The sequence below is a fragment of the Mizuhopecten yessoensis genome, unplaced genomic scaffold, assembly GCF_002113885.1.
Source record: "Mizuhopecten yessoensis strain PY_sf001 unplaced genomic scaffold, ASM211388v2 scaffold10115, whole genome shotgun sequence".
Classification (NCBI taxonomy): domain Eukaryota; kingdom Metazoa; phylum Mollusca; class Bivalvia; order Pectinida; family Pectinidae; genus Mizuhopecten; species Mizuhopecten yessoensis.
Genome location: NW_018408386.1, coordinates 266,737 through 293,742, shown reverse-complemented (window position 1 = coordinate 293,742; position 27,006 = coordinate 266,737). Strand labels below are relative to the sequence as shown.

General features: G+C 37.2%; 2 protein-coding genes across 2 annotated transcripts; one reads left to right on the top strand and one right to left on the bottom strand.

The window, feature by feature from the left end:
- Nucleotides 1-2,148: 2,148 nt before the first annotated feature.
- LOC110459571 lies at nucleotides 2,149-13,619 on the bottom strand. Its single transcript, XM_021511898.1, has 4 exons — nucleotides 13,551-13,619; nucleotides 9,754-11,104; nucleotides 9,124-9,275; nucleotides 2,149-6,521 (listed from the first exon to the last, which is right to left on the bottom strand). The coding sequence occupies exons 2-4, from the start codon at nucleotides 11,018-11,020 to the stop codon at nucleotides 6,267-6,269; spliced, it is 1,674 nt and encodes a 557-aa protein (XP_021367573.1). The 5' UTR covers nucleotides 11,021-11,104; nucleotides 13,551-13,619; the 3' UTR covers nucleotides 2,149-6,266.
- A 229-nt stretch (nucleotides 13,620-13,848) lies between these two features.
- LOC110459573 (riboflavin biosynthesis protein PYRR, chloroplastic-like) lies at nucleotides 13,849-21,798 on the top strand. Its single transcript, XM_021511903.1, has 4 exons — nucleotides 13,849-14,021; nucleotides 16,040-16,276; nucleotides 18,315-18,466; nucleotides 19,137-21,798. The coding sequence occupies exons 1-4, from the start codon at nucleotides 13,940-13,942 to the stop codon at nucleotides 19,413-19,415; spliced, it is 750 nt and encodes a 249-aa protein (XP_021367578.1). The 5' UTR covers nucleotides 13,849-13,939; the 3' UTR covers nucleotides 19,416-21,798.
- Nucleotides 21,799-27,006: the final 5,208 nt, after the last annotated feature.

The following is a 27,006-nucleotide window of genomic DNA, read 5'->3' as shown; positions in this document are numbered from 1 at the left end:
GCACCATTCCATGTAGCGGAAATAGACTCTGTTTAGAGTTAGGAGGGTACCGGGTTCGAAACCCGGTCTGGCCGTACAATTTTCTGCTCCTGTTTACATAAATGACTTACCTTACATAACAAATACCATCACCAATGAATTGTTTGCAGATGACTTGAGGCTTTTCAACAGTGGTGGAGACCTAAAGCATACGATACACCTTCTAACAGATCCTGACAATGTATAGTTTTGGTCTGTAATCAGCAACATCCTTTTTGGATATAACGTTAGTTGAACAATCGTCTGGTTAATGAAATTGAATACGAAAACATGTTAACACATGTCTAGCGGTACCGACCTAATTCCCTCCCTCCTCACCCTATCACGGAGGGTGACATACTTTGTACCAAGAATATGTTAAAGCAAATAGAATTTTAAGGTATATATTCAGGTCGTATTTCCGTCTCCAAAATGTGACTTCCAAGTTTGGTTACAGTACTCCAAAAAAGGTCTGCTAGCAAAAATAGAAAACATTTAACGTCTAGCTACGAAATGTGTTATTACCCAGAGGAACCTTGATATATATAGCTAACTTATTCTAGCAGACTCAAGAAACTAAGCCTTCAACGTTGTAATATAGAAAAACTATGGAATTCCATGGTCGAAAGCTTCAAATATTGAAAAGGCTCGATAAATTGGACAAAGATCTACTACAAGCGGCAACCTATTACAGAACTGCGGACTAGGGGTAAAGTAGAAAACTCTTCAACAAACAAAACGAAAAGAAACTAGAGCTCTTAAGGTCACCCGATTTAGAAGTATTGAAATCTCTGCTTGATTTGGTTATATGGTGAGTCGGCAGGTACACACCTAAAACTATCAAAAAGGTTTATTTATAGGGGGGAGGGAGAGATGTAATGTGGTTGTACATTGCGAACTTATGGTTATATATAGAGTTGGCTGGTATCAGTTGTCATAACTTATTGTCTGGTCCCTGCTACACAAATCAGTTGTCATAACTTGTTGTCTGGTCCCTGCTACACGTATCAGTTGTCACAACTTGTTGTCTGGTCCCTGCTACACATATCAGTAGTCATAACTTGTTGTCTGGTCCCTGCTACGTGTATCAGTTGTCATAACTTGTTGTCTGGACCCTGCTACATGTATCAGTTGTCATAACTCGTTGTCTGGTCCCTGCTACATGTATCAGTGTTGTCATAACTTATTGTCTGGTCCCTGCTACACAAAACAGTTGTCATAACTTGTTGTCTGGTCCCTTCTACATGTATCAGTTGTCATAACTTGTTGCCTGGTCCCTGCTACATGTATCAGTTGTCATAGCTTGTTGTCTGGTCCCTGTTACACATATCAGTTGTCATAACTTGTTGTCGGGTCCCTGCTACATGTATCAGTTGTCATAGCTTGTTGTCTGGTCCCTGCTACACATATCAGTTGTCATAACTTGTTGTCTGGTCCCTGTTACATGTAACAGTAGTCATAACTTGTTGTCTGGTCCCTGTTACACATATCAGTTGTCATAACTTGTTGTCTGGTCCCTGCTACATGTATCAGTAGTCATAACTTTTTGTCTGGTCCCTGCTACACGTATCATTTGTCATAACTTGTTGTCTGGTCCCTGCTACATGCATCAGTTGTCATAACTTTTAGTCTGGTCCCTGCTACATGTATCAGTTGTCATAACTTGTTGTCTGGTCCCTGCTACATGTATCAGTTGTCATAACTTGTTGTCTGGTCCCTGCTACATGTATCAGTTGTCATAACTTGTTGTCTGGTCCCTGCTACACAAATCAGTAGTCATAACTTGTTGTCGGGTCCCTGCTACACATATCAGTTGTCATAACTTGTTGTCTGGTCCCTGCTACATGTATCAGTAGTCATAACTTGTTGTCTGGTCCCTGCTACATGTATCAGTTGTCATAACTTGTTGTCTGGTCCCTGCTACACATATCAGTAGTCATAACTTGTTGTCTGGTCCTGCTACACATATCAGTTGTCATAACTTGTTGTCTGGTCCCTGCTACATGTATCAGTTGTCTGATCCCTGTTATCAGTTGTCTGATCCCTGTTATCAGTTGTCTGATCCCTGTTATCAGTTGTCTGATTTCTGTGAAGTTAGGAACGAGAGACAATGATGGTACAACACAGTTAGAAAATAAAACGCTTTATTTAAGATAAAATGTGTTGCGCAATAAAATGATCTAATTAATCAAATATATTTTTTGTAATAGAATCTTAATTAATATAACAATCATAAGATCAAATTAATTGTCACTTACACTGTATCACAATAAAGGTCTTATGACCATATGTTCACATTTTTTTTTATATTTTCATAATATATTAGCAAAAGAACACAAGTGCAGGCCCAGTAGAACGACCCAGGTAAATGGATAAGGGATAGATTAATATGAGTTGGAATCCAATTAAGCGTTTTAGTGGTGGACCTACAATAATGCAATCCAAAAAAATGGGAAATAGGAGCAAATTCAAAAAAGTGTAATTATGGGCAGAAGATAGTGTAATTAGGGGTGGGACCCAGATAGTGTAATTAGGCGTGGGACGGAGATAGTGTAATTAGGGGTGGGACCCAGATAGTGTAATTAGGGGTGGGACCCAGATCAGTATAATTAGGGGTGGGACCCAGATCAGTATAATTTGGGGCGGGACAGAGATCAGTATAATTTGGGGCGGGACAGAGATCAGTATAATTAGGGGTGGGACCCAGATCAGTATAATTAGGGGTGGGACCCAGATCAGTATAATTAAGGGTGGGACCTAGATCATTATAATTAGGGGAGGAACCAAGATCAGTATAAAATGAGTCTATCATCATACATTAAAGACAGTCCTCATGTGAGCTAACATCCAGGACAACAAGAGTTAATGGCATACTTCTATCATAATTGTTGTAAAGTAAATTAAGTTTATATTTTATATTATGTGGTATATAATATAACCTTCCTGCCAAATTCACCAAAGTAATACTTCTATCCCAGTCCCTTTCTGGATCCACATGATATCTTCATGTTCTTAAAATTAAGAGTCTATTGTAGCAGAACTGTTTTCATGATGTCCAAGTTGTTCTTACATTTAACAATTGGTTCTGAAAATACATTTGATAATTATACCTTGTTAACTTCACAGATGATGTATCGCTACTCCCTATAAAAATTCAAATTGATACATTATCACAATACAAAGTAAATATAAATAATTTGTATTTATCAATATATTGTCATTGACTGATCACAATTATAAAACTAAACAGTCATCAATTGATTGATTGATTGATTGATTGATAGGTTTTACGTCCGCTTCACTACCGCGTATTTCGGTTATCCAGCAGACCACACACACAGTCATCAATGCCATCAAAACAACTAAATATTTGTCATAAATATGTTTAAATCACACATATACACTTATATTATCTGTTACTATCAAACCTGCTACAATTGAATTTATAACTATTAAGGTAAAGGGTACCACTACATAAGTTATTACCACAAAGAAGATCCATCACTCAGAATTTCTTTTTACTTGGAGTACTCTCCCTTTTTTATAGAAGGTGAAGCAGCCAAATGAGTTTGTCTGGCTTAGAGATTATATATACTTCTCCCGTAAATTGAACAATGCCTGTATAGCAATATGGTAAAGTGTAGCTTTGCAATGTCAAGTTCACAAGTTTTACCCCGGCGTTTTATTTTATTTTTATTTATTTTTTATTTCTATTTCCAACCATTCAAATGTCAAACAAGTACAATGCTGTAAATTGCATGGCAACATGTGATTTTTATGGAATATTTCTTTTGAAAAGGAATTAAATATTTCACAGCAGTGACAATGGTAATAGCATAGTTAAAATTGTAGGTACCCTTTACCTCAAACGGGTTAAAAATGAAATAGTAACTTTTGAATATATATCACTTTTGAATACGTTACTATTGACATTGCATCTTATCAAAAATTCTTATTCAAAAATCTATATTTCAATCATAAACACAAACAGCGTGCTTATTTGTTTTTAAATCAAATTTAAATAACAAACACATGTAGCTAATTGGTAAGTTATGTCAACAAATGCATATATGCATGTGCATCTTTGTAAAACAAATCATGAAATTATATAAAACTGAATTTTGAAGACAGAAAAGGCATTGAAAACAAAGCAAAGCATTGCAAGGCAATCCATAGTCCCCCACTAGTTATGATATCTTTATTTACAGAGCTGTAAACACACCAATTTAAGGATATAAGCCCAGGCGACAAAATGTCACATACTCCAAACTCTGCCAGCCAAGATATAATACATACATAATCTGATTAATGCAGGTGAAATAGTAGAGAAGAAATGGCCTGGACAAATTTTTTCAAAGGATAATGTCAATTAAAGTTCAAAGCGTTGTACTTGAAACTTTGCCATCCCAAGATGTACTTGCATACCAAACCAGGTTACTCCAGGTGAAATAATACGAAGATACGTGTATATGCCCCATACAAACTTTTCAAAGGTTAGGTCAAAGGTCAGACCATAGGTCACAGTGACCTACTTTTGTACTTGACACTTTGCCACCCCAAGGTGGTTACTGCAGGTGAAAAAGTATAGAAGATATATCAGGGACAAACTCTTTTAACCGACAGAATTTGGACGGATAGAAGGATGACTGATGAGAACAGATTGGTGGGCGGTGTACAAACCCCCCAGAACACTAATATTGGATGATTTAGGTAAGCATTGCAAATAAAATTGTTTTCTTATATACATTTATCGTCAATATACAGTAACTTTTCTGGTTTTCTTCTTGTGTAAACTTACAGAAAATACACGACAATTTAAACTTGAAATCTACAGTACATATTGATTAAGAATCAAAAAGCATCATGAATCCTAATGAAATCAATTCCCTTGAAGACGAAACCCTACAAAACATTTACACACATCCTCGACCCGGTACAATTTTTGTTTAGGGCTTAAATCTCTCCAATATTGAAAAATATTTGATTTTCTTTTGAACAGGATAATTCATATAAAACACTTGCAACAGATTAGTGCATAATGAAAAACAAATTATGACATGCTTTTATTGGTCAATGTAAGTGACCTCTATGCAAATTTGTGACTTGGCAAAATATCCTGTCATACCTGGTCCAAGGTAGGCACTTATACATGTACATTGTAAATATATAGTAACCCAGGAGTCATGTTCAAGTTATGAAAATACTAAATAAGTGTTCACAATCATTACAATAACTTTCATTATTTCTCCTATAGGGAGCTATTCATTATTAGCTTTCTGATCGGAGAAGTTAAATATTTGCGTGTTTTGAACAGTAGAAAAGACATTTCTTTAAAAAAATTGTAATGGGGTAAATTTAATCCAACACCCAATTCATGAAATTTAACTATGATTATATATCTTATTCTAATGTATCAAATAAATCTACTCAAGTGAAACTTACAGATTGTACTTGTGATGACAAATAAAACACCCTACATGGATATACATCATAATTAATTTTAAGATATTTTCTGTATCTTTAGGTTAATGTGTACAGTATATCACTCAGCAAATTATCTGTTCGATGGTTTGTTTTTGATGACTTATAATAAGATATGTTCCATAAACTTTTCGTCCATACATGGCCATGAAAGACAGGAATTGACCCATGAAAAGATCGACCCGTCTTTCCCGAGGGAGAGACAACCTACACGCACTATGACGTCACTCTGACAGTAATTAACTGATGAATGTAAGTATTGCTGCCAGGCAAGTCCGCTAAATGACGTCGGCTTTTGAAATAGTTCCGTTGTTTTGACTGTTAAATTTTCATTAATTTCGTACTTATCATAAGATTTATTAACCGATATATTACAGTTGTTGGATTATTAAATGCAAACATTGTTAGCTTTGTGCTTTAAATGGATTTCTGGTTTCATGTTCAGGGTTCATCGAATCACGCCTATCCCTATAGAATTAACATAATTGTATTCATTGTCGTCATGGAACACAAACATATGAAGGTTGCAGAGTATTGACACTGACGCGTTTATTTTGAGTATGGGAGAACAAGAATCAAACATAGGTATATATGATTCCTGCACAATTACAAGCCTCGTTGGTCAATACACTTATATTATAGAGGTGTATTGACCGGCACGGCTAGTTTATGTGGTCTATGGACAGGAAAGCTTGACCCATCAGGTTTAGATTTCCCCGTCCACGGACTACACCCATGTCAGATTCTATTAATCCATGTCTGTCAAATCAACGCATCAACTCTTTTAACTGCCTGTCATGTTCTGCCTTGGTGATCAATTCTCCCTGCAGCATCAGTTTGATCCGGACTTTAGTCAGGACCTTTCCTAGTTTGTTTTCTCCAAGCCAGTAGGCTCTGTTCCAGGCTCGTGGATCATCTGAATAAAGACCTATCCCCCAGATCTTGTCCATCGGACTTGCCTCCACAAGGATTTTGGGATTACTTGCACAAATGATATTCAGCAAGTCGCTGTTCTGAGAAAACTGCAATAACAAGTGGGAATAAATACAGCATACATGTAATTGTTGAATATATCATATAACTGTGCATATATATATAGATAATTGATTAAATCATACCATATACATGTCATACATGTATGTATATAAATGTAATCATAAATTTAAATCTATATACATACATAAATACATGTCATCATAAAATATATGAAATTCAATAATTGAACAATCCAAAATCTAACTTAAACTATCATCATAATTTCAGGACTTTATGATAACCCCCTCAAAATTGCATAACTTGAGTAGCCCTGATCAATTATTCCTGAAATCCCAAGGGGAAAAAAAAAGGTAACAAATATTTTATAAAAATCTATGCATTTTGAGATCAAGCTGAAAGGGAGGTAATTCTGACTTTCTTATGCATAAAGATTTTTTTTTCAGAAAGGGAAAATCCACTCACTGATTTATTTCTATTTGCAATTCGGGCAGGAATAATACACTTCATAAATAACTTGTCAATAAAGGTATGTTTTTATCTGAAGGTGTCCTATAACTCTTCAATGTTTCCATTTCTGTTATTATATTTGCTGTGTTCAAGTGTTTATAGGTGAGTTACGTATACATCGCTATAAGGTATTCAGTATAGCGGTATATGATCTTACAAATGTGTTCTCCTGTACTGCCAGGTAAAACGACATAATACGCATACTGATGTGTTCCCAGTGAATTCTTGTGTAAACAAAAGGCTATAGATGATCGAACAGTCATTAAACCACACAACTATTGTAAGGGAATGGACTGATGGAGCAATAAATTACCATCGGATAAAGGTGGTTATCAAACTTGTTCGAGCTTTCATTGTAATTAACATTCTGATGAAGTTTGAAGCTAATTTGTTGAAAACACTGGCGATAATATACAGCGGACACTGTTTAGTCAATTTATAAAAAGCCATAGCTCCATGAGTTATGGTCAGATAATGGTGGTTATCGAATTTGACCAAGATTTTATGGTAACATACCTGTCTGTGAAGTTTGAAGTTAATCCGTCAAAAATACTCGTGGCATAAAGTGGACACTGTTTCAGCAATTAAAGAAAGGGCCATAACTCTGCAAAGTATTGTCAAACTCTGATGGTTATCTGATCTGTCAAAGTTTTTATGGTAATTAACCACCCTATGATATTTGAAGCTAAGATAACAAGCGGACAATGTGTGTGCCTAACTGCCCGACTGTCCACAATATACCTCAGTAGCCAGGGAGAAGATTTTTCAACTGTCCAAAATATCCCTCACTAGCCCGGACAGGAGATTGAATTGTCAACTGTTCAAAATATCCCCCACTAGTCCAGACAGGAGATTGAATTGTCAACTGTTCAAAATATCCCTCACTAGCCAGGGAAAAGATTTGTCAACTGTTCAAAATATCCCTCACTAGCCAGGGAAAAGATTTGTCACTGTCCAAAATATCCATCACTGGCCAGGGAGAAGATTTGTCAACTGTCAAAAATATCCCTCACTAGCTAGTAAGAGGATTTGTCAACTGCCCCTAATTAAACACACTATAGCCATTAACAGGATTTGTCAACTGTACACAATATCCCTCACTAGTCACTAACAAGATTTGTCAACTGTCCACAATATCCCTCACTAGCCACTAACAGGATTTGTCAACTGTCCACAACATCCCTCACTAGCCACCAACAGGATGTGTCAACTGTCCACAATATCCCACACTAGCTACTAACAGGGATTTGTCAACTGTCCACAATATCCCACACTAGCCCGGAAGAGGGTTTGTCAACTGTCCACAATATCCCACACCAGCCACGGACAGGATTTGTCAACTGTCCACACTACCCCACACCAGCCACTGACAGGATTTGTCAACTGTCCACAATACCCCCCCCCAGCCACTGACAGGATTTGTCAACTGTTCACACTATCCCACACCAGCCACTGACAGGATTTGTCAACTGTCCACACTATCCCACACTAGCCACTGACAGGATTTGTCAACTGTCCACAATACCCCACACTAGCCATTACCAGGATTTGTCAACTGTCCACAATATCCCTCACTAGCCCATTACAGGATTTGTCGACTGTCCACAATATCCCACACTAGCTACTAACAGGGATTTGTCAACTGTCCACAATATCCCTCACTAGCCATTAACAGGATTTGTCAACTGTCCACAACATCCCTCACTAGCCACCAACAGGATGTGTCAACTGTCCACAATATCCCACACTAGCCCGGAAGAGGGTTTGTCAACTGTCCACAATATCCCACACCAGCCACGGACAGGATTTGTCAACTGTCCACACTATCCCTCATTAGCCATTAACAGGATTTGTCAACTGTACACAATATCCCTCACTAGTCCCTAACAAGATTTGTCAACTGTCCACAATCCCCCTCCCTAGCCTCTAACAGGATTTGTCAACTGTCCACAAAATCCCTCACTAGCCACCAACAGGATTTGTCAACTGTCCACAATACCCCCCACTAGCCACTAACAGGATTTGTCAACTGTCCACACTATCCTTCACAAGCCACTAACAGGATTTGTCAACTGTCCACAACATCCCTCACTAGTTGCGGAGAAAATCCCTACCACCAACCTTAGCCATGTTGCCTTCCTCCACAATGGCTTCACAGCCCTCTTGCCATATCTCCTCTACAAAATTCTCCACCTGACGACCAAGCTTCTTCTGTTTCCTGGGATCCTTTGTCTCCATAATTTTCCTGGCAGTCTTGAAGTCCTCAAATAACGCTGCAAATAAATAAATAAATTATCAAGAATTCCTTAACACAGATATTTATCCTACAGTATATTCTTTTATATCTTACCTATTATGTTCTATTCTACGTAAGCAAATACCTCTCCAATTACCATAATTATAAGCCTCTCACCCTGAATTTCCTCAACCTTAGGATTGAAAATATAAATCAGCAATACATTATTGTTTAAATTCAGAAGTAGTAAAAGCTGCATATAATACCTTGTAGACTATTCAGTATTCATGGATTTGCATGTATGCTACCTTGTGCATAATGTACATATTAACTCATTCACCCCTGAAATTTCATTATGAACTATTCCTATTTTTGAATTTGAAGAGTTCAAATGTGTCTTCAGGGGTGAATGAGTTAATAATTTAAACAATATTTAAGATGAATTATGTTTTATTCTCCCTAATCTTCCATGTATAAGACCATGATGTGACCTGATTTTTATTTAACTGACTTACTTGCTTTCCTGTGCATCATGAACTGTTCTGCACACATGTAGGTTTTGCCATCCACTGTAAATTCTTTTTTATGCCACTGACTGTACACAGAATAACTCTGCCAGAAGTACTCAAACTTTGATTCGTCATCATCTTTGAACTTCTCTATAATTTCAGGATCAACTTCATAGACCTCCTCCCCACATGCCATCCCCTCTTCAAATCTACGCTCTCGAGGTCTGGCCCCTCCTTCAAAATTATGTCTTTTCTTTTCAGTGTGATGTGAAGGCCCACTCTTCTCTGTAGAAACCACTCTACACTCCTTGACCGTATTTCCTTCCTGGGCATTCTGATTTTGTTGGGAATTCCTTTGAGCATTTTCCTGATCTTCCCTGAAGCTCTGAGACCTGGTTTGGTTATGGAAGTTTTGTTTAGCAGGATTTTCTTGGGTTTGAGTGAGCTCTCCTCTGGAGCCTTTGGACCCGTTGCCGTGGTTTTTAGTATTACCTTGACCATGTGTATCATATCCTTTAGGGTCTTGGGATGGATTTCCTGCCTGGGGCGGTTCTCTGCCCTTCCAATCTATCTTAGATGTAGATTTACTGAGAGAATTATGTTGTTGAGTTTTGTCCTGAGCCTGAGGAGGCAAATTTCTGTCTTGTTGAATGGCCACATTGACAGATACAGAACTACCTTGCAAGTCAGCATTGTTATTTTCCACTGCATTATCGTGTTGGCTGGTAACATTTTGTTGACCAGCAGCAGCTTGTAAAGGGTGTGGATTGGGGCCTACATCTGTTTGTGTATCATGACCACTTGGTCCATAGTCAAAATCGTTCCTTCCTTGTCTTTTTTCACAGTCCTGTACTGGACCAGACTTCACCAGTGTGTCACCAATATTTTGTAAACCTGCAACTCTCTGTTCAGCACGATCTTGGATGTTATTTTGTTTCATCATGTTATGATTATCAAGTACTCTTTCTCCTGGTACTAGGTTTAAACCACTCCTCCTGTCACCCGTCTGGCCAGCATATCCACCATGCCCTATACCTGGTTCAGATGTATGATGTGAAGAAGCTGAGGCCTGATTAGTTGCTGGCCTATTTACTGCTACAGGTGTGGCATTGATGGGACCATGACTGTTGCTTGATAAAGGTGGGAAATCCTCTTCTGTAGGTGTTAATTTAGGATATATCCCAGTATGCCCTGTTCCTGGCACACTCCCATCCTTACTCTGCATTTTACTGTTTTTACTAATGCCCTTGGATACCGCATTTGAGTAACTCATGTTCAACCTGATTTTCGATATCTATCAGAAGTATAAAACACCTTTTTTTAACTTCTCTACATTATGTTGGATTCAACTGTCTCCCTGAAACCAAAAATTATGGTAAATTAATATTTCAACTTCAGGGAAAGGATACTATCAAGTTAACCCTTTCACCCCCTGTAGACCATCATGGACTAATCCATATGAATGTATGGTAGAGTCTACTCAAGTTACCTAGGGGTGAAAGGGTTAAACTGAATTATTGTGAAATAGGTTTAAATCTTTTGAAAGAAAGTATACCAAAACAATCCTTTAATTGTTACAATGCATTAAAAACAGTATGGTTGCTCGAAATTTTTATGTGTACATGCAGCAGTTTTCGTATAGTGGCAGGTGGGTTTTTTTCAAGATTCAAATCCCGGTCTGGCTGTACAATTTTCTGCTCATTATTTATAGCAAAATTTTGTGAACAGAATATAAAAAGAAAACAGCATATGAAAACTATTTTCCTTGTTGGGGTTGATGAATGGATAGGTTTAAACTCACTAGATATGCTTGAGTATCTGTGGTCTCCAGCAGTACTGAGGTTGGATAGCTATATAGTGTTGCATAATAGATAGATGTACTAATACCGTGCAGATCAAAAGCTACAGAGCTGTAGTTTGGCTGGTTGCAGATCAAGCAGTGCCAGCTAACCATATCATGCTGTCATTTAGTTCTTCATAGCTTGCAGTATGATTATTCTGGCATTCAGTATGAAACCATTGGTCACAGGTTTCACAAACAATCCCTCTGTGGTCCCAGGTAACTGTTTTATTACATGTACCACACAGGAGAACTTGCTACCATCATGACATATGGCCCTGGATTGGTTTCAATGCTGTTTGACACACTAATTATCAACAGTATAAGAGAGTACCAAGCTTGAGTATGCCTCAACTGTCTGAGATCCCCATCTTCAACAACAGAAGGACCAACTGGACAGAGTCCCGCGACAAGCTGCCAGATTCGCCACAGGGGACTACTTCAACAGGGAACCAGGATGTGTCACAAACATGCTGCGTCAACTAGCTTGGGAGCCACTAGAGCAACGAAGAGCCAGAAACAGGATGCTCATGTTCTACAAAATTATCAACAATCTGGTTGAGGTACCAATATATCAGGTCATTACCGTAACATCAGGAAGAACCAGAGGAGCTACTGCTAACAACATACGGCAAATTCCAACAAAGCTCGACACATACCGATACTCGTTTGTACCACGTACCATCATCACATGGAATGCAATCCCACCCGACATACGATCGTCTCCCACCCTGGACAGCTTCAGGCACGCCCTCGTACAGTACGAGGCAGTCGGCCACCAATACGCTATGTAGACCCCACTGTTTTTACCTCTTTTAAACTGTACATTCAGAAGTTTTAGCTGCGGTCGGCATAAGTCGCGCTGGAGAACTCAACACTCTAGATAGAGTATTCTCCATTAAAGGAAGAAGAAGAAAAAAGTCTTTCCTGGCTTCATTGTCTGATAAGAACTTTTAGACTTTTAAGGAATAAGCGGTACAAATTTTGAAACCCCATGAGGTGTTTTATGGGATTGGATGCGATAAAGACATGTACTTTACTAAACGGATGGTCATGTTCATGCAGTGCTAGGTACTGAGGATAGTGATGTTTCAACATAATTATAATTAGTTATGATGATGATTTTCGACACACATCATAACTAATTACCGGTATAATTATGTTGAAACATTACATCCTCATGGTAGACAACACTCTGGAGCCGTACAGAGTGACTGAAGCTACTTTGATAAGCAATATCAATATCATTGCGGCAACTGCACTCATATCTATGAGATCTGCTGCAGTAAATGGAAGAAGAAGAAGAAGAAGAAGAAGAAGAAATATCGCTTTTACAGTTTCCTGACACTGGTCACATACAATGTACATTAGCATAGCAATATTTACTGTGCGAATATGACGGTCCATGTTTCTCAAGTATGGGTACAACAGTATCTGTCAATTCTAGACAGGTGCTGACTAATCACGGATAATGGTTTAAAGACAAATGCAGAGTTATAGTATTCGTCCCCAGTGCGACCCTGGGACACATATGACAAACAAATGAGCAAATGTTAGTAAATGAGAGAGAGTAGGTTGTTTACATTGGGAACGGGTTTTCAAACCGGAAGTCACACATCGACATGTGAGGAACATGTGCTGGCGGTTGACTCGCTCAGTTTGTTCCCTGGTTATGGTAAATATTCCAAATTAAGAGTTAATATCGAAATAAATGCCACAGACACATTCAATAAGACACCAAAAGACCGAGGTCAAAGCAAATAACGAAGGCGTTCTCTGTTTTCTGGTCTTCTACTTTCGTTTTGACTGATTGAAACACCGAAATCTACCGCTGTCTGACCTCTAAACAAAACTATAACGTGTCCTAAACATGTCCGAGTTAGTGTTGAACATTGCTAATTAATTCAAAAATATTTATACTCAACATGTTAACAGCTATCTTAGTGTGCATAGACCTACTCACCCCAAAATCAAATACCAGGAATCAGAAGTTGCACAATTCAACGCAACGACAAGACTTCCGCTGCCAGGGATACGTTTGTAATTTGCTTTGGTTGGACGTAATTAGATCCGGATATATTTTTTGACCATAATTTGACATATTGTTTCCTGTATCAAATTAGGAATTACATTGTAAACTAATGTATCAATACAGTGATGATTTAAATATCGACAAAAACTTATAGTATATAAACTTATATGATATATATTTATTTAATCCGTACATTTATCTCCGTCATTTGCTTCATGTTTTAGTTTGATTTTGTGTGTGACTCGGAGGAAACAGGAGCTAGCATGATACTTATAATTGTAATATAAATATAGACGTCCAATAGAACATGCTTAAACTAAATGGTTATTAGACGAGTGCTGACCTGTATTGTTTTTAACGTGACACATCAAAGAAAAATAACCATGGCGTCAAGAAAAAGAGGTATGTTAAACAAAGAACACCCGCTTCCTGTTAAACGGTGCGTGTAATATTCTACTTTCGATTTGTGAAATGGTCTGTAGTGTCTACATGATCATCATGTAGCTCGTTAGTTTTGGCCTGTTTCTGAGCATTGATTCTGAAACATAAATTTTATAAATCTTGTTCGTCATAACATCATTTTTAGGAACACTTAACAAAACATACAAAATGTATTAATAGCAAAATTTTAGATGAATTTGATGGAGCATGTGTGTGCTATTTAAAAAATATATAAATACGTGTCAAAACTGCCACATCACATGTCTCATAGTTTTGAGTAACTTAGTCATCCCTTGGTATTTACAGCAGACTGTGCATTATTAATTCATTGATTTCGAAAAGTCTAAGTGTGACTCTAGGGGTATGGGTTAATCATCACTGGTTGACTATATGTTTAACCATCACCTTTGGGTGTTGATGGTTGGCCTGATAATTGATAAAAGGGGCAGTTATATTAGAGAAACATATCTTCAAGTATCTTGTGGAATATCAATTTTATTTCTTAATTTCATGTGGTATGTTTATGTTAAGATATATATCTTCAACAAGAAGTTGTTATAGAGAGCAACTATCTGGGACTCATAACACTGTCACACTCAGGACGTGTCCTGGGGCCCACATATAAACAGCACTACATCTAAGGCGCATAGAACTCTAAGATTCTTGCGCCGTAACATGTCTCGATGCACCAGGTGGGTCAAAGCTCTCTCTTACTCTGCCCTCGTCAGACCTCAACTGGAGTACTCGTGCTCTGCCTGGGATCCATACCGTGCAGAACACATCGACCAGCTTGAGGCTGTCCAGAGAACGGCGGTCAGATAGGTCCACAATGACTTCCACTCCAGAACACCAGGATGTGTGTCGTACATGGTCAACACCCTTCAGTGGGACTCCCTGCAGAACCATTGGAGGAAGGCCAGACTGGTCAACTTCTTTAAGATCACTCATGATCTTATAGCTATTCCAGCCGACCGATTTCTCATCATGGCCAACTCAAGGACACAAGGGGGCCACCGTTATTGCCCTAAACAGGCTTCCAAGGACTTTTTCAAGTTATCAGATATACATGCCAAGGACGATAATGGACTGGAACAACAACCTTCCCTCCTCACTGGCTATGGTAGACAGCCTTGAATCATTCAAGGCTGGTCTGTACTCCTCAGTACTCCTCACATTTACACTCCCCCTCTCATCATGGCATGACTCTCCACATACAGTACAGCCTACCCCAGGCTGGCCAATGTATGTATGAACACCAGCTGTTGCCCCTGAATTGCCCAGTGGACGAAGTTTAACATGTCTTTGTATGAAAATTGTGTGACTGTGATGCACTGCACTGTTTTACAAGTTCCATACTTACCAACTTTTTTAAATTTCGGAGGGGGAGATTCTACATGCTCAAAATTTAAACCCAAATAAAATGTGTGTATATACCCCTTAGAGACAAAATAATCCTTTAAATGACATATTTTGAGTTCTTTCATCAGATGAAATGATTAATTCTTAGAATATATATAGGAATGCTTTAGCAAATTCACTGGTTGAAAATGCTTAATTTAAGTGTCCAAAATCGGGAGTCTCCCTCCCAAATAGGGAGAGTTGGCAAGTTTGTACAACTAATTCCCACAGTCATGCTGTGAGACATGACACTACACACACACACACCTCCCCCATCCTCACCTATCTACCCTTTATATAAACATTTTGATTATAAGTAACAGTACCAAAACTAAAATTATCTTTATAGCACAGTGTCCAGAGACAGTAATCACTCCATCCTTTGAGATTTGTCTCTATCTGAAAGAAGAAGAAGATGTATAACTGAAATTGATCAATCATCTATCAGTAAAAAAACATGCGGGTTTTCCTATAAACATCTATAAGGTACAACGTAGCTACGAGGATTTTATTTGATTGACAGGCGACTTGTTCTTAATCATTTCAAACAAACCTATATATATCATTATTTTTTCTTAAAGCTGCCGAAAAGAAATCCAACAATGACCAAAAGCCATCTTCTACGAAGCAGTTGAAACTGGATACATTTGTAAAGGGGAGCTCGTCTACATTGAAGTTACCTGCAGGAACAAAGAAGGAGGACTTTGAGTTTTTCTGGAGGGAGGAGTCGCCATTTAGCCAGTTCCATCCTGCTGTGTTTACTGTTGATGGTACCAAGTATAACTGTGCTGAACAGTACATGATGCATCAGAAAGCGAGTAAGTATCTGATTGACAGGGAATTTGAAAAGGCTGTAAGAAAGTTTACACAATCTGTCAGTCTGCATCTGCAGTACATGTGTGGCATATGATGACTGTCCCCTTAAGCGTCTAGCTTCGCATTAGAGGGAATTTTCCTTTGGCTCAGTGGTAGTGCGTCTGACTAGGAACCAAGGGACTGCAGGTTTGATACCCTGGTGGAAGCACACTATTCTCTACCCTGTTACAAATGTAACACATTTTGCAAAGTGTCCATTAGATTCTTTATGAGCAATAATTAGAGCTTCTGGTCAGCAGAAGATTATAAATAGAAAGATATTTCATATTTATTATGGAAATACATAAATACTTATTTTGTTGTTTTCAAATATCTCAGTACACAGATAAACCTCTCATCTGTCAGTACTAAGAAAATCCTCTCATCTGTCAGTACACAGATANTAGATAATCCTCTCATCTGTCAGTACACAGATAATCCTCATATCTCTCAGTACACAGATAATCCTCATATCTCTCAGTACACATATAAACATCATATCTCCCAGTACACAGATTATCCTCATATCTCTCAGGACACAGATTCTCCTCATAGCTCTCAGTACACAGATTCTCCTCATATCTCTCAGGACACAGATTCTCCTCATAGCTCTCAGTACACAGATTCTCCTCATAGGTCTCAGTACACAGATAATCGTCATATCTCTCAGTACACAGATAATCCTCATAGCTCTCAGTTCACAGATAATCCTCATAGCTCTCAGTTCACAGATAATCCTCATAGCTCTCAGGACACAGATAATCCTCATAACTCTCAGTACACATATAATCATCATAGTTCTTAGTACACAGATAATCCTCATAGCTTTCAGTACACATATTCTCCTCATAACTCTCAGTACGCAGATAATCCTCATAGCTCTCAGTTCACAGATAATCCTCATAGCTCTCAGTACACATATAATCATCATATCTCCCAGTACACAGATTATCCTCATATCTCTTAGTACACAGATTCTTCTCATAGGTCTCAGTACACAGATAATCCTCATATCTCTCAGTACACAGCTAATCCTCATATCTCTCAGTACACAGCTAATCCTCACATCTCTCAGTACACAGATAATCCTCATAGCTCTCAGTTCACAGATAATCATCATATCTCCCAGTACACAGATAATCCTCATAACTCTCAGTACACAGATAATCCTCATATCCCTCAGTACACAGATAATCCTCATATCTCAGTTCACCGATCATCCTCACATCTCAGTTCACAGATAATCTTCATATCTCTCAGTACACTATTGTAATCCTGATATCTCTCAGTAAGCAGATAATCCTGATATCTCCCAGTACAAAGATAATCCTCATATCTCTCAGTATAAATATAATCCTGATATCTCTCAGTACACAGATAATCATGATATCTCCCAGTACACAGATAATCCTCATATCTCCCAGTACACAGATTATCCTCATATCTCCCAGTACACAGATAATCCTCATAGCTCTCAGTACACAGATAATCCTCATATCTCTCCATACACAGTTATAATCATGATATATCTCAGTGCACAGATAATCCTCATATCTCTCCGTACAAAAATGTACACAGTTATAATCATGATATCTCTCAGTACACAGATAATCCTCATATCTCTCAGGACACAGATAATCCTCATAGCTCTAAAAGATAGAGATAGCTGTTTATATATTTTTCTCTTTATTTATTTTTTTACAAATACTGGCTATAAGTTTAAGTCACCTAACGGCTGCTTTGGTTAAATAACCTAAGGAAATAGGCAGCATATACCACATTCAAGGTGAAGGTCACAATGTTATAATCTGATATGCTTAGAAACTGATGTTAGAAAAGATGACATACATAATCATAGAAAAAGAAAAAAGAATCCAAGACACTTTTGTGAGTTAGAGTCCTTAAATGTTAAAATTTATATCTGTTATTTTTAAAAATGACTTGTTAAAAATAATGAAATCTAAATGGACTACCCAACTCACACATATATTTTTTTTTTAGTAACATTCAAAGATGATGAAAATGCTAAGGCTATAATGAAAGCAGCGAAACCTTTTACACAAAAGAAATTGGGTCGTAAAGTCAAGAACTTTGCCCCGGATGTTTGGAGTGCCAAGTGTGTGGATGTGGTTAAAAAGGGAAATATAGCAAAGGTAAATATTCAATTTCTTTCATTATACATAATTACATTGAATAAATATTTTTCATACTAAGCCTTGTTACCTTGATTACTCTGTATGTAAATGGTTGTCTTGGTAACTTTGTATTAAAAAATATATTTTCCTTAGTAACTGAGCATTTGAAGGTTTTCTTGGTTACTATGGTTTTTACATGGTTTCCGTGGTTACTGTTGAACCTCATAGAAAAGCAGATACATTGTACTTGAAATGTACAAATCTTTGTGACTCGGTTATTTTTCAACAGATTTTTTGTTCTGCGCATGACTATATATCAACCTCATGTATCTAAATTTAAAAATCTGGATATTTCATTCCGAAAAACCACCCCTTAAATCTCATTTTTTGGATATCTAATACCTCTCATTATCTAAAAACATAGTATATGTAATAATAAAATAAAGGAATTTCGTCAAGGTCAGTACGTTGTTATAAAGACCCGATAGAGTAATATCAGTCTATCAGGTCCATATAACAATGTATCGACCTCAACGAAAGTCCATAATATAACAATATGCAATAGCTAAATATTTTGATCATACATCAGCTGTAATATGACTTTGATAAATTTTACAACTTTTCATGTTCAGAATTTGTTGCATGACATGTGGAAAGTTTCTATTTTTTTATACATTTTTTTTTTAAGTTTTCCCAAAACAGCCATCTACGAAAGAAGCTGTTGGACACGTATCCTAAGATAATGGTTGAGGCCAGTCCCAGGGATCGTATCTGGGGAATTGGACTGGCGTCAACCAATAAGCTTGCTTGGAACAAAAGCACATGGAGGGGTAAAAACCTCTTGGGTTATGCACTGACGGACGTTCGCAAAACCCTGATGAGCGACCAGCTTTCAGACAAATCCAGTGCTGATGACGAAAGCAACAGTGACACAATTGAAGACGATACAATTACAGCCAACAAATGAAGTCACTGCATACAAAGGTGTATGTTAAATCGCTTTTTAAGTATACAAGATTAAATCTTGTAATGACTCCTGTACAAAATAGATTTAATCTAGACAAAAATATACAGACAAAAATTCTTGACCTCAATTTGACCTGAAAAAATTCTAACCTACAATTGACATGACTTTGACATGAAAAAACACCATGATCAAAACTTGACCTGAAATATACCAGAAATTGACATCAAGAATTTTTCATGTCAAAATTGGATCAATTTCAGGTCAAATTGGCGTCAATTTGAAATTGATTTTTTTTTTGCTCCTTGCAGGTCAAATTGACATCAAGAAATTTTGCCTGTGTATTGTCACAATCTGTTTCAATATTTTCAAATTGAATCCTGTACAGATTTTTATCTCTCCTTTTCATTTTACCAAGTTCCAGTCATACTTTTATAACCTTGTTGGAAAAGGTAAACATTTCAGTTGGATTTAGAAAACAAGGCAGAAATGATTCTAGCTCTTCTAGATGGAAATCTTCTAACATTCTACGGTCAGATTCGAGGACATCTTACATGGTCAGCAATACATAAGCCATCCCTCCTTTGACCTCATCAAGCTGTGACCCAGTGCACAGTTATGACCAATTAGCAGTAAAAATTGGTGTCTGTTTTGATTCTTATTAAATTGTAAAGAATGTCTTTTATCAGAATTTGTTTAGAATTTCACCTTTTGCTGTCAGAATAACACTGAAAACATTGGACAAGTGCATCTAGTTTGAAAAAAGTTTGAGTCTGAACGTGATATGGATACGGTATTAATGACATGTACAATTTGTATCATGTTGAAGTTATCACTCCTGTAAACAAGGATGTGGTATTCAAGGGACGATGAATCAAAAGAAAAGTCATAAATATGTGTGTTCACAGTATAATTTAATCGTTAAAGTCTAATTAGTATCCGATACCACTCACCTGTCAAATGTAAATTACCTGTATTATATGTGCTTTTTATAAATGGCCCTAATTTGCGTAAACATCAACCTAATATACAATTTAACAATTATTTTTCCTAATCTGAGCCATTTATATTGGATGACATATAGATATAAAGATCTTTGCATAAAACTTAATGTGAATGGAGTAATTTGATCTTGTGTAAACAGACATTAGTTTTCTGTACGAGACAGTACATGTATTGTCATACATTTATATTTATTATCATATGATATTGCCACTGTATAGCCCTACATAATTCAGTTGGCATTCATATAGGCTATGAATGCCATGGACCGATTATTGACGTCATCATCATTATTATGACGTCATAATTGTTATGTTGGATACCACTAACCCTCCCAGGGCGATGGCTGTTCTATTCATTAAACACACACACAATACATACATTATTTGAAGTAAATGCTGAATAATAATAATAATAATTGTTACTGAATTTTCTATGAGATCAACTGATTCCATAATTGGTCAATGGAAGTATTGAACTACTTTAAGTTGGTATTCCTAGGCAATAAGAATGTAGCTCACTTCATTGAATTTGCCTTTGTCCGGTCGGCATTCATATTGTGTATGAATGCCAACTGAAAGCAGTTCTATGCTTAAGTATAACCACATACACTGCAGGTCTACACACAACATAAAATACTGGTAGTACGTGTATTGTCATGAATACATCTGTATCACCGGGACCTGAGAATTTGTTACCACTATATTTGGACCTAAGCTAAGGTGTTCAGAATAATTTAAATTTATACATTCTATGGGTTTATATCAACTTTTGGTAAAGTATCAGCATTTAAGGTGGCATTTTTACCGAAAGTTGATCCAAATCCCTAAAACGTGTAAAATTACTCTGAACACCTTTGACCTTAGTTAAGGTCCAAATATAGCTGTTACAAATTCTCAGGTCCCTGTGATCTGTACATGTATAACCATATGCACAAAAATAAACACGTCAGGTCTGCATACAACATAAAATACTGACAATGCCAGCTTTGTTCTCAGTAGTAACAATAACATAACAATAATGTTTACAGACAACAAATAGATATGCTTGTAAAGATAGTCTTCTCTTCCTTGACTGGGATAGATTTGAGAAATGTCAAGGAAATGCTGTTGATGTTTAGATGGGTTATTATGGGATGTTTTGTTTACTATACTGTTTAGTGTTACGTTGTGTTTGTGTTGAATCTCTGGCTCCATGTGTTCACTGTTAATGGGTGTGATTTTAAATGTGAAATTTTCAAACGTGATTTTTATATTTCAAGCTGACCATACTTACAACTTAATCTAAATATTGTTCTTTCTATTGCTTTTTAACTTGATGTAAATAGATGAGAAGACCTATGCTTCAGCTTGCATATTTTTAGCAAATAAAATGTCTCCATGGACCTTGTCATCTGTCATTTTTTCAAGACCTACATTTGTAACATTGGAAACATCTTCAATATCAGACGGATATAACAGGAAACCAGACACACACACAAGAATGTTGTTATTATATAGGTGTGTATACATAAACATCAGATACATGAAGTTTGTGTCTAAATATGTAACTTTGATCGGGAAGATTTAAATAGGGAACATGTAATATTATTGGGGTGAATTAACATGGGAAATGTGAGGAGATTCAAATCCAGTGCAAAAGTAACAGCAGCTATGTTTGGAGATAATATCACACGTTTTGGAGGTTAGAATAACTCTGCAGAAGGCAGATTCCATTCAAAGTAAACCCTCATTTTAACTATAAAACTTTGTTAAAATATCAAGGAAAAGAGAAAAATAAATGCACCTTGTGTTATCCCTGTTAACACCCAGAAGGGGTATATACATGTATTGTTAACATACTATGTCATATATTGTTCCTTCGTTCTAACAGAAGTGTATATGGGGGTGTTGTGTTGACTGAATACATCTCCTTTGGTCAGGTCATGTTACAATTGTCCTTTTCACTAGAGCTCTGACACAAGAAAAATGAAGTCCGTGTACTGTCATTTTGGAAAACTCTTTCCTCATTTTGCAAATCAGATGATTGGTCAAAGTTTGACTATAGCCAGCACCTACTCAGGAAGAAAGCATGTGAATAAAAAAATAGAAAAGTTTTAGAAATCTTAAAAAACATGAATTATATATATCAACAAAAGATAAAAAGAAAAAACGTAAGTGCTCTGAAACATCAATAAAAATATAATGAAAAGACTAGGCCTAGTTTACATTATAATCCGAATTACTGTCTCCTAGGTGTATGCACACAGAGGGTCTATTGTCCCTGATAATGTAGCTGCATTTTGTAATACTTTTATACTTTTTAACTACTAAGCACATCTTTGTATGTAATATTCTTGGAATATAAATCAAGTTTTGGATCATAAAATTAGAAATATTCAAGTAATTGAAACGTAAATATAGAGAGAAAAAATCAAGTTAATTGGAAAAAAGTCACTGTGATCTAACGTTTGTGCTACTAACCCACTTTTTCATTGACATTTCTTCAAGAAATCAACAACCTAATAATTGTTCAAAAAATGCATTTTATTTGTAAAAAAAAACCTGTATGTAGGCCTTAAATTGGGAATATGTCTTTTCCTACTCACATCCGCACAGTCCTGTCCAGCGACGACCCCAGATCTAGACCTCGCCAAGTCAGCGAATGCACACCCCGGGCCCTACGCTACCCTGGGGTCCGCAACAAACTCAGCCCAACGATAATGCATCGCCCAGCATGCGCAAACAAACCTTCAGCCACACAGGTGCACCTCCAAACCACAGGGGCATGGATCTCTTTACTTATCCCTTTGTATATATTAGTATAGGAGACCCCTAAATTTTAATATTATAAGTAAAGCGATACATGCCCCTGTGCTCCAAACAAACTGCAATACCCTCGCTCGTAGTCAAGAGCACAGGGACCTGAGACATTGACACAGCTATTTTTGGACTAAAACTGAGGTGTTCAGAGTAAATTTATATGTTTTAGGGGTTTAGATCAACTTTCGGTAAAAATGACACTCCCAATGATTATATATACGAGGTGGGATTTTTTACGAAAGTCTATCTCAACCCCTAAAACGTGTAAAATTACGCTGAACACCTTAGTTAAGGTCCAAATTCTCAGGTCCCTGTGGTCAAGAGCTCTAGATCTGTAATCCGCACATCTAATACTTTTCCCAACGAGTATCCCCGCCCCAATTCCCCATCCTTTATGATACTTCAAATTTTGGCAACCACTGCAGCTTTTTTTCTTACAAAGATAACCTAACTCACTGTATGCATTGTGTCCAAAACTCGGCCGCTGAATAAGCCTTTCTCACTGGAAATATTGATGCCAATTCTCAATATTTACTATCATATGGCATCGCCACTATATAACAATACCAAATTCAGTTGGCATTCATATAGGCTATGAATATTCTATTCATTGAACAAGCATACACGATACATACATTATATGAACTAAATGCTGAATAAAAATAAATGCACTTTTTTATGAGATGAACAGATTAAAAAAAACGGTAAATATAAGTATTGAACTGCTTTCAGTTGTTATTCATCGGCAATAGGAATTCCAACTGGACAAACGCAAATTCAATGAAGTGCTTATGAATGCCAACTGAAAGCAGTTCAATGCTAAAATGAGTTGCACTACTCCGTACTTACACGACAACTAGACTACTTTTATCGTGAAATTGGTTTGGGGATTTCTTTTTGTCTAAATCTTTGTCCGTTTAGTGACAAAAGCAAAATGGGAAATAAGAACTGATCTTTGTTGTTGAGGGAATTTTAGTTTTTAGACACTCACTGAAAAAAACCGAGTGACGTCCCCGAAGTGGAGGGAACCACGCTGTCGTGTGGAGGAACTCCACGCTTTCTTCACTGAACCAATGTCAAGGGAGGAATCTAGCTCAGCTAGAATTTTTGTTTGCTCTTCTTCCTTGCGCTGAACCTTACCTTCCAAGATTTTAACTTACAACGCGACTGAGACGCAAAAATAACGTAGTTGGTTTTTGGCAAACACTCATTTGTTCACTGTACAAAGCGTGTATTCAGTAATACCGCGGCCTGTGGTTATAACACATGACGTGTGGCTATACATAGCTACAGTTCAGTGTACAGATTTAACCCTATAGGCAGTGTAAGAAAAACATGACACAATACCGAAAAGTCAACACAAAGGAGATTCGAACACAACATATAGAACACTATGAAAAATACAAACAAAGAAAATATTCACTTCATGGAGACCTTTTAAAATATTTGAGGATTGAATCTTGCTATAGTCGATTTCATGGGGTGATGAATTGAGTTGGTCTTGAAACAAATGTTCATGTTGAATTGATGATAAGACCAGGTTCTCCGGAAGGGCAAGCGTGTTTTGCTTCACTGACGATATCCGCCGTATAAATCAAGGTCAAATCCAAATAACGTCACGTCCTCGAGAAACGGGGTTGTGATGACAAACACCAAAATATTCTACTGAGCAAAAGCAAAAACGGTGATTCTCGTTTCACACAAAGAAATAACATATTTTCTCATGAGACCCTGATCGCGACCCTAAAACTTTGAAAACTCGGTGTTGGAAGTTGCCGGCTGACGACAGACATCTATCAGCAGTCATGATCAGTCGACATACATCACGGGAAAATCATGATATTCGAAACGTTGGCATTCCCATTTGAACCATCTGTGTCCCTCTCTTGACCAACTTGTTTACGATTTCATGTGAGGCTGCGTATTAATTGAAGATATCATTAGTGCAGGTTAAAAAACATAAAGTCCTTCAATTTCACTTGAAGATCAACGATGTTCTGTCTAGAAAGAGAAACGGAGAGAGTGAGAGTCAACAAAACCATAATTCGATAAAACTAGAGCAAAATATGAGCAAAGGAAATATTAACATGGAGTCTCTTAAAGAAGCACAGGGAGAATAAGACCATGCGTACCGGCAGGATAAGCGTCTTCTGCTTCATCGATGACACCCGCCATGTAAATCTAAGTCCAAGTAATGTCACCTCCTCACATCGAGAACTAGGACAGTGACAGCAAAACCACAATGCACTCTAATAAGCATTGTAATAAAAAGCATCGAAATTCATATCAAACAAAGAAATAGCGTATTTCCCTGTGAGATCCTGATGGCGACCATAATGCATCTTTCGAAACCCTGTGTTGTAAGTTTGTCCGTCAGCAGTCGACATATCACTGAAGCAATGCTATTCAGAGCGATCTCTTTAAAGAAGCACGTGTACGGAGAATAGTTAAGTTTTATAATCGCCATCTCGACCTCATTCAGAAAGATGAACGTAACACACACAGGTGATTGCACCTCAAACATTTGGTTATAGATGCATTATACCAAAAAATAGTTACACCGCGTCACACTGCTGTCCCGTCCTTTTGCGAATCCTCGGTGATGCTAGGGGCCAAAAAGTTGGAAATCCAGATAGGTTTTCTCAAAAGAGATTACTGTGGCCATCAAGCTTACGTCAAATTTCGGGGACTAAACAAAATCCACCAGTAGAGTCCACCACCGTGTATCTTGAAAGATGAGCGTAACCCACACACATACACACACAGTTGATTGCACCTTTAAAATTTAGTCACCGATACAGTATGCCAATAATGAATTATACTGCCGCTTGTGCAGTGGAAAAGTCGATGTTTTTTAGGCTCATTAGTATGCCTTGTCAGTTGTCACTAGGCCTATCCCGGTTCTCATTTTGAAGATATGTCTTCTTGTATTCGCCCGCTGCATTTCTGTGAGACGGCTTAGCGTGTACCCTTCTGGAACACCTGGTCTTTTTCTCCTTGTTCATTCTTCAATGATATCCATGTAAATTTTGCATTTTATACTTTGCCCAACTTTTATCGATTTGAAGTTTGAGTTCGAATTACAGTTTTAATGTAAACACGTTGATTTTTACCCTTGAATTTTCCCCCCAACATGACTGACCCTTCAATACGATTATTGCTGGTGCAATATATAGTACCGTATTGTCCACGAACCTAGCTTCTCACTTTAACGTAATTCATAACGCTTTTTTTTTTAAAGCATTACAGTTAAAGCACAAAGCTGATGTTAAGGAAATTTGCCTTTAGTTAGAGAATGTTCAGTGCTTAATTCCCACAAAGGGCATTCGTTAACGTTCAGACCAAGTCACTATGGGGCGCCGTTTTGGTATTTATTCACAAAATTCAAAATCGATTTTATGATATCATTATATGAATTTATGATATCATAAAATCGATTTAATGATATCACAAATTCGAATTCATGATATCATAAAATAGCCTGATTTAATGATATCATGAATTCGAATTAATCATATCATAAAATAAGAAACTTTTAGCACGAAACAATGAGTTCTCCCCATATCAGTTTTTTTAAACGCTTGGTTTTGTTGCATTGTCTATCTTAAATGGTGTGCTGATCCGAGCTGCCGAGACGGGAATAACTGAATAATGTAGAACGAATATGTCGATAGATCATACCCGTTTTGGTATGAACATATCTACGTTTACTGATATAGATCGCTAATGTTATGCCTAAACTCATCTTCAATTTCATTGTCCAATGCTCTTAGAGCATTGGCCACCATTCC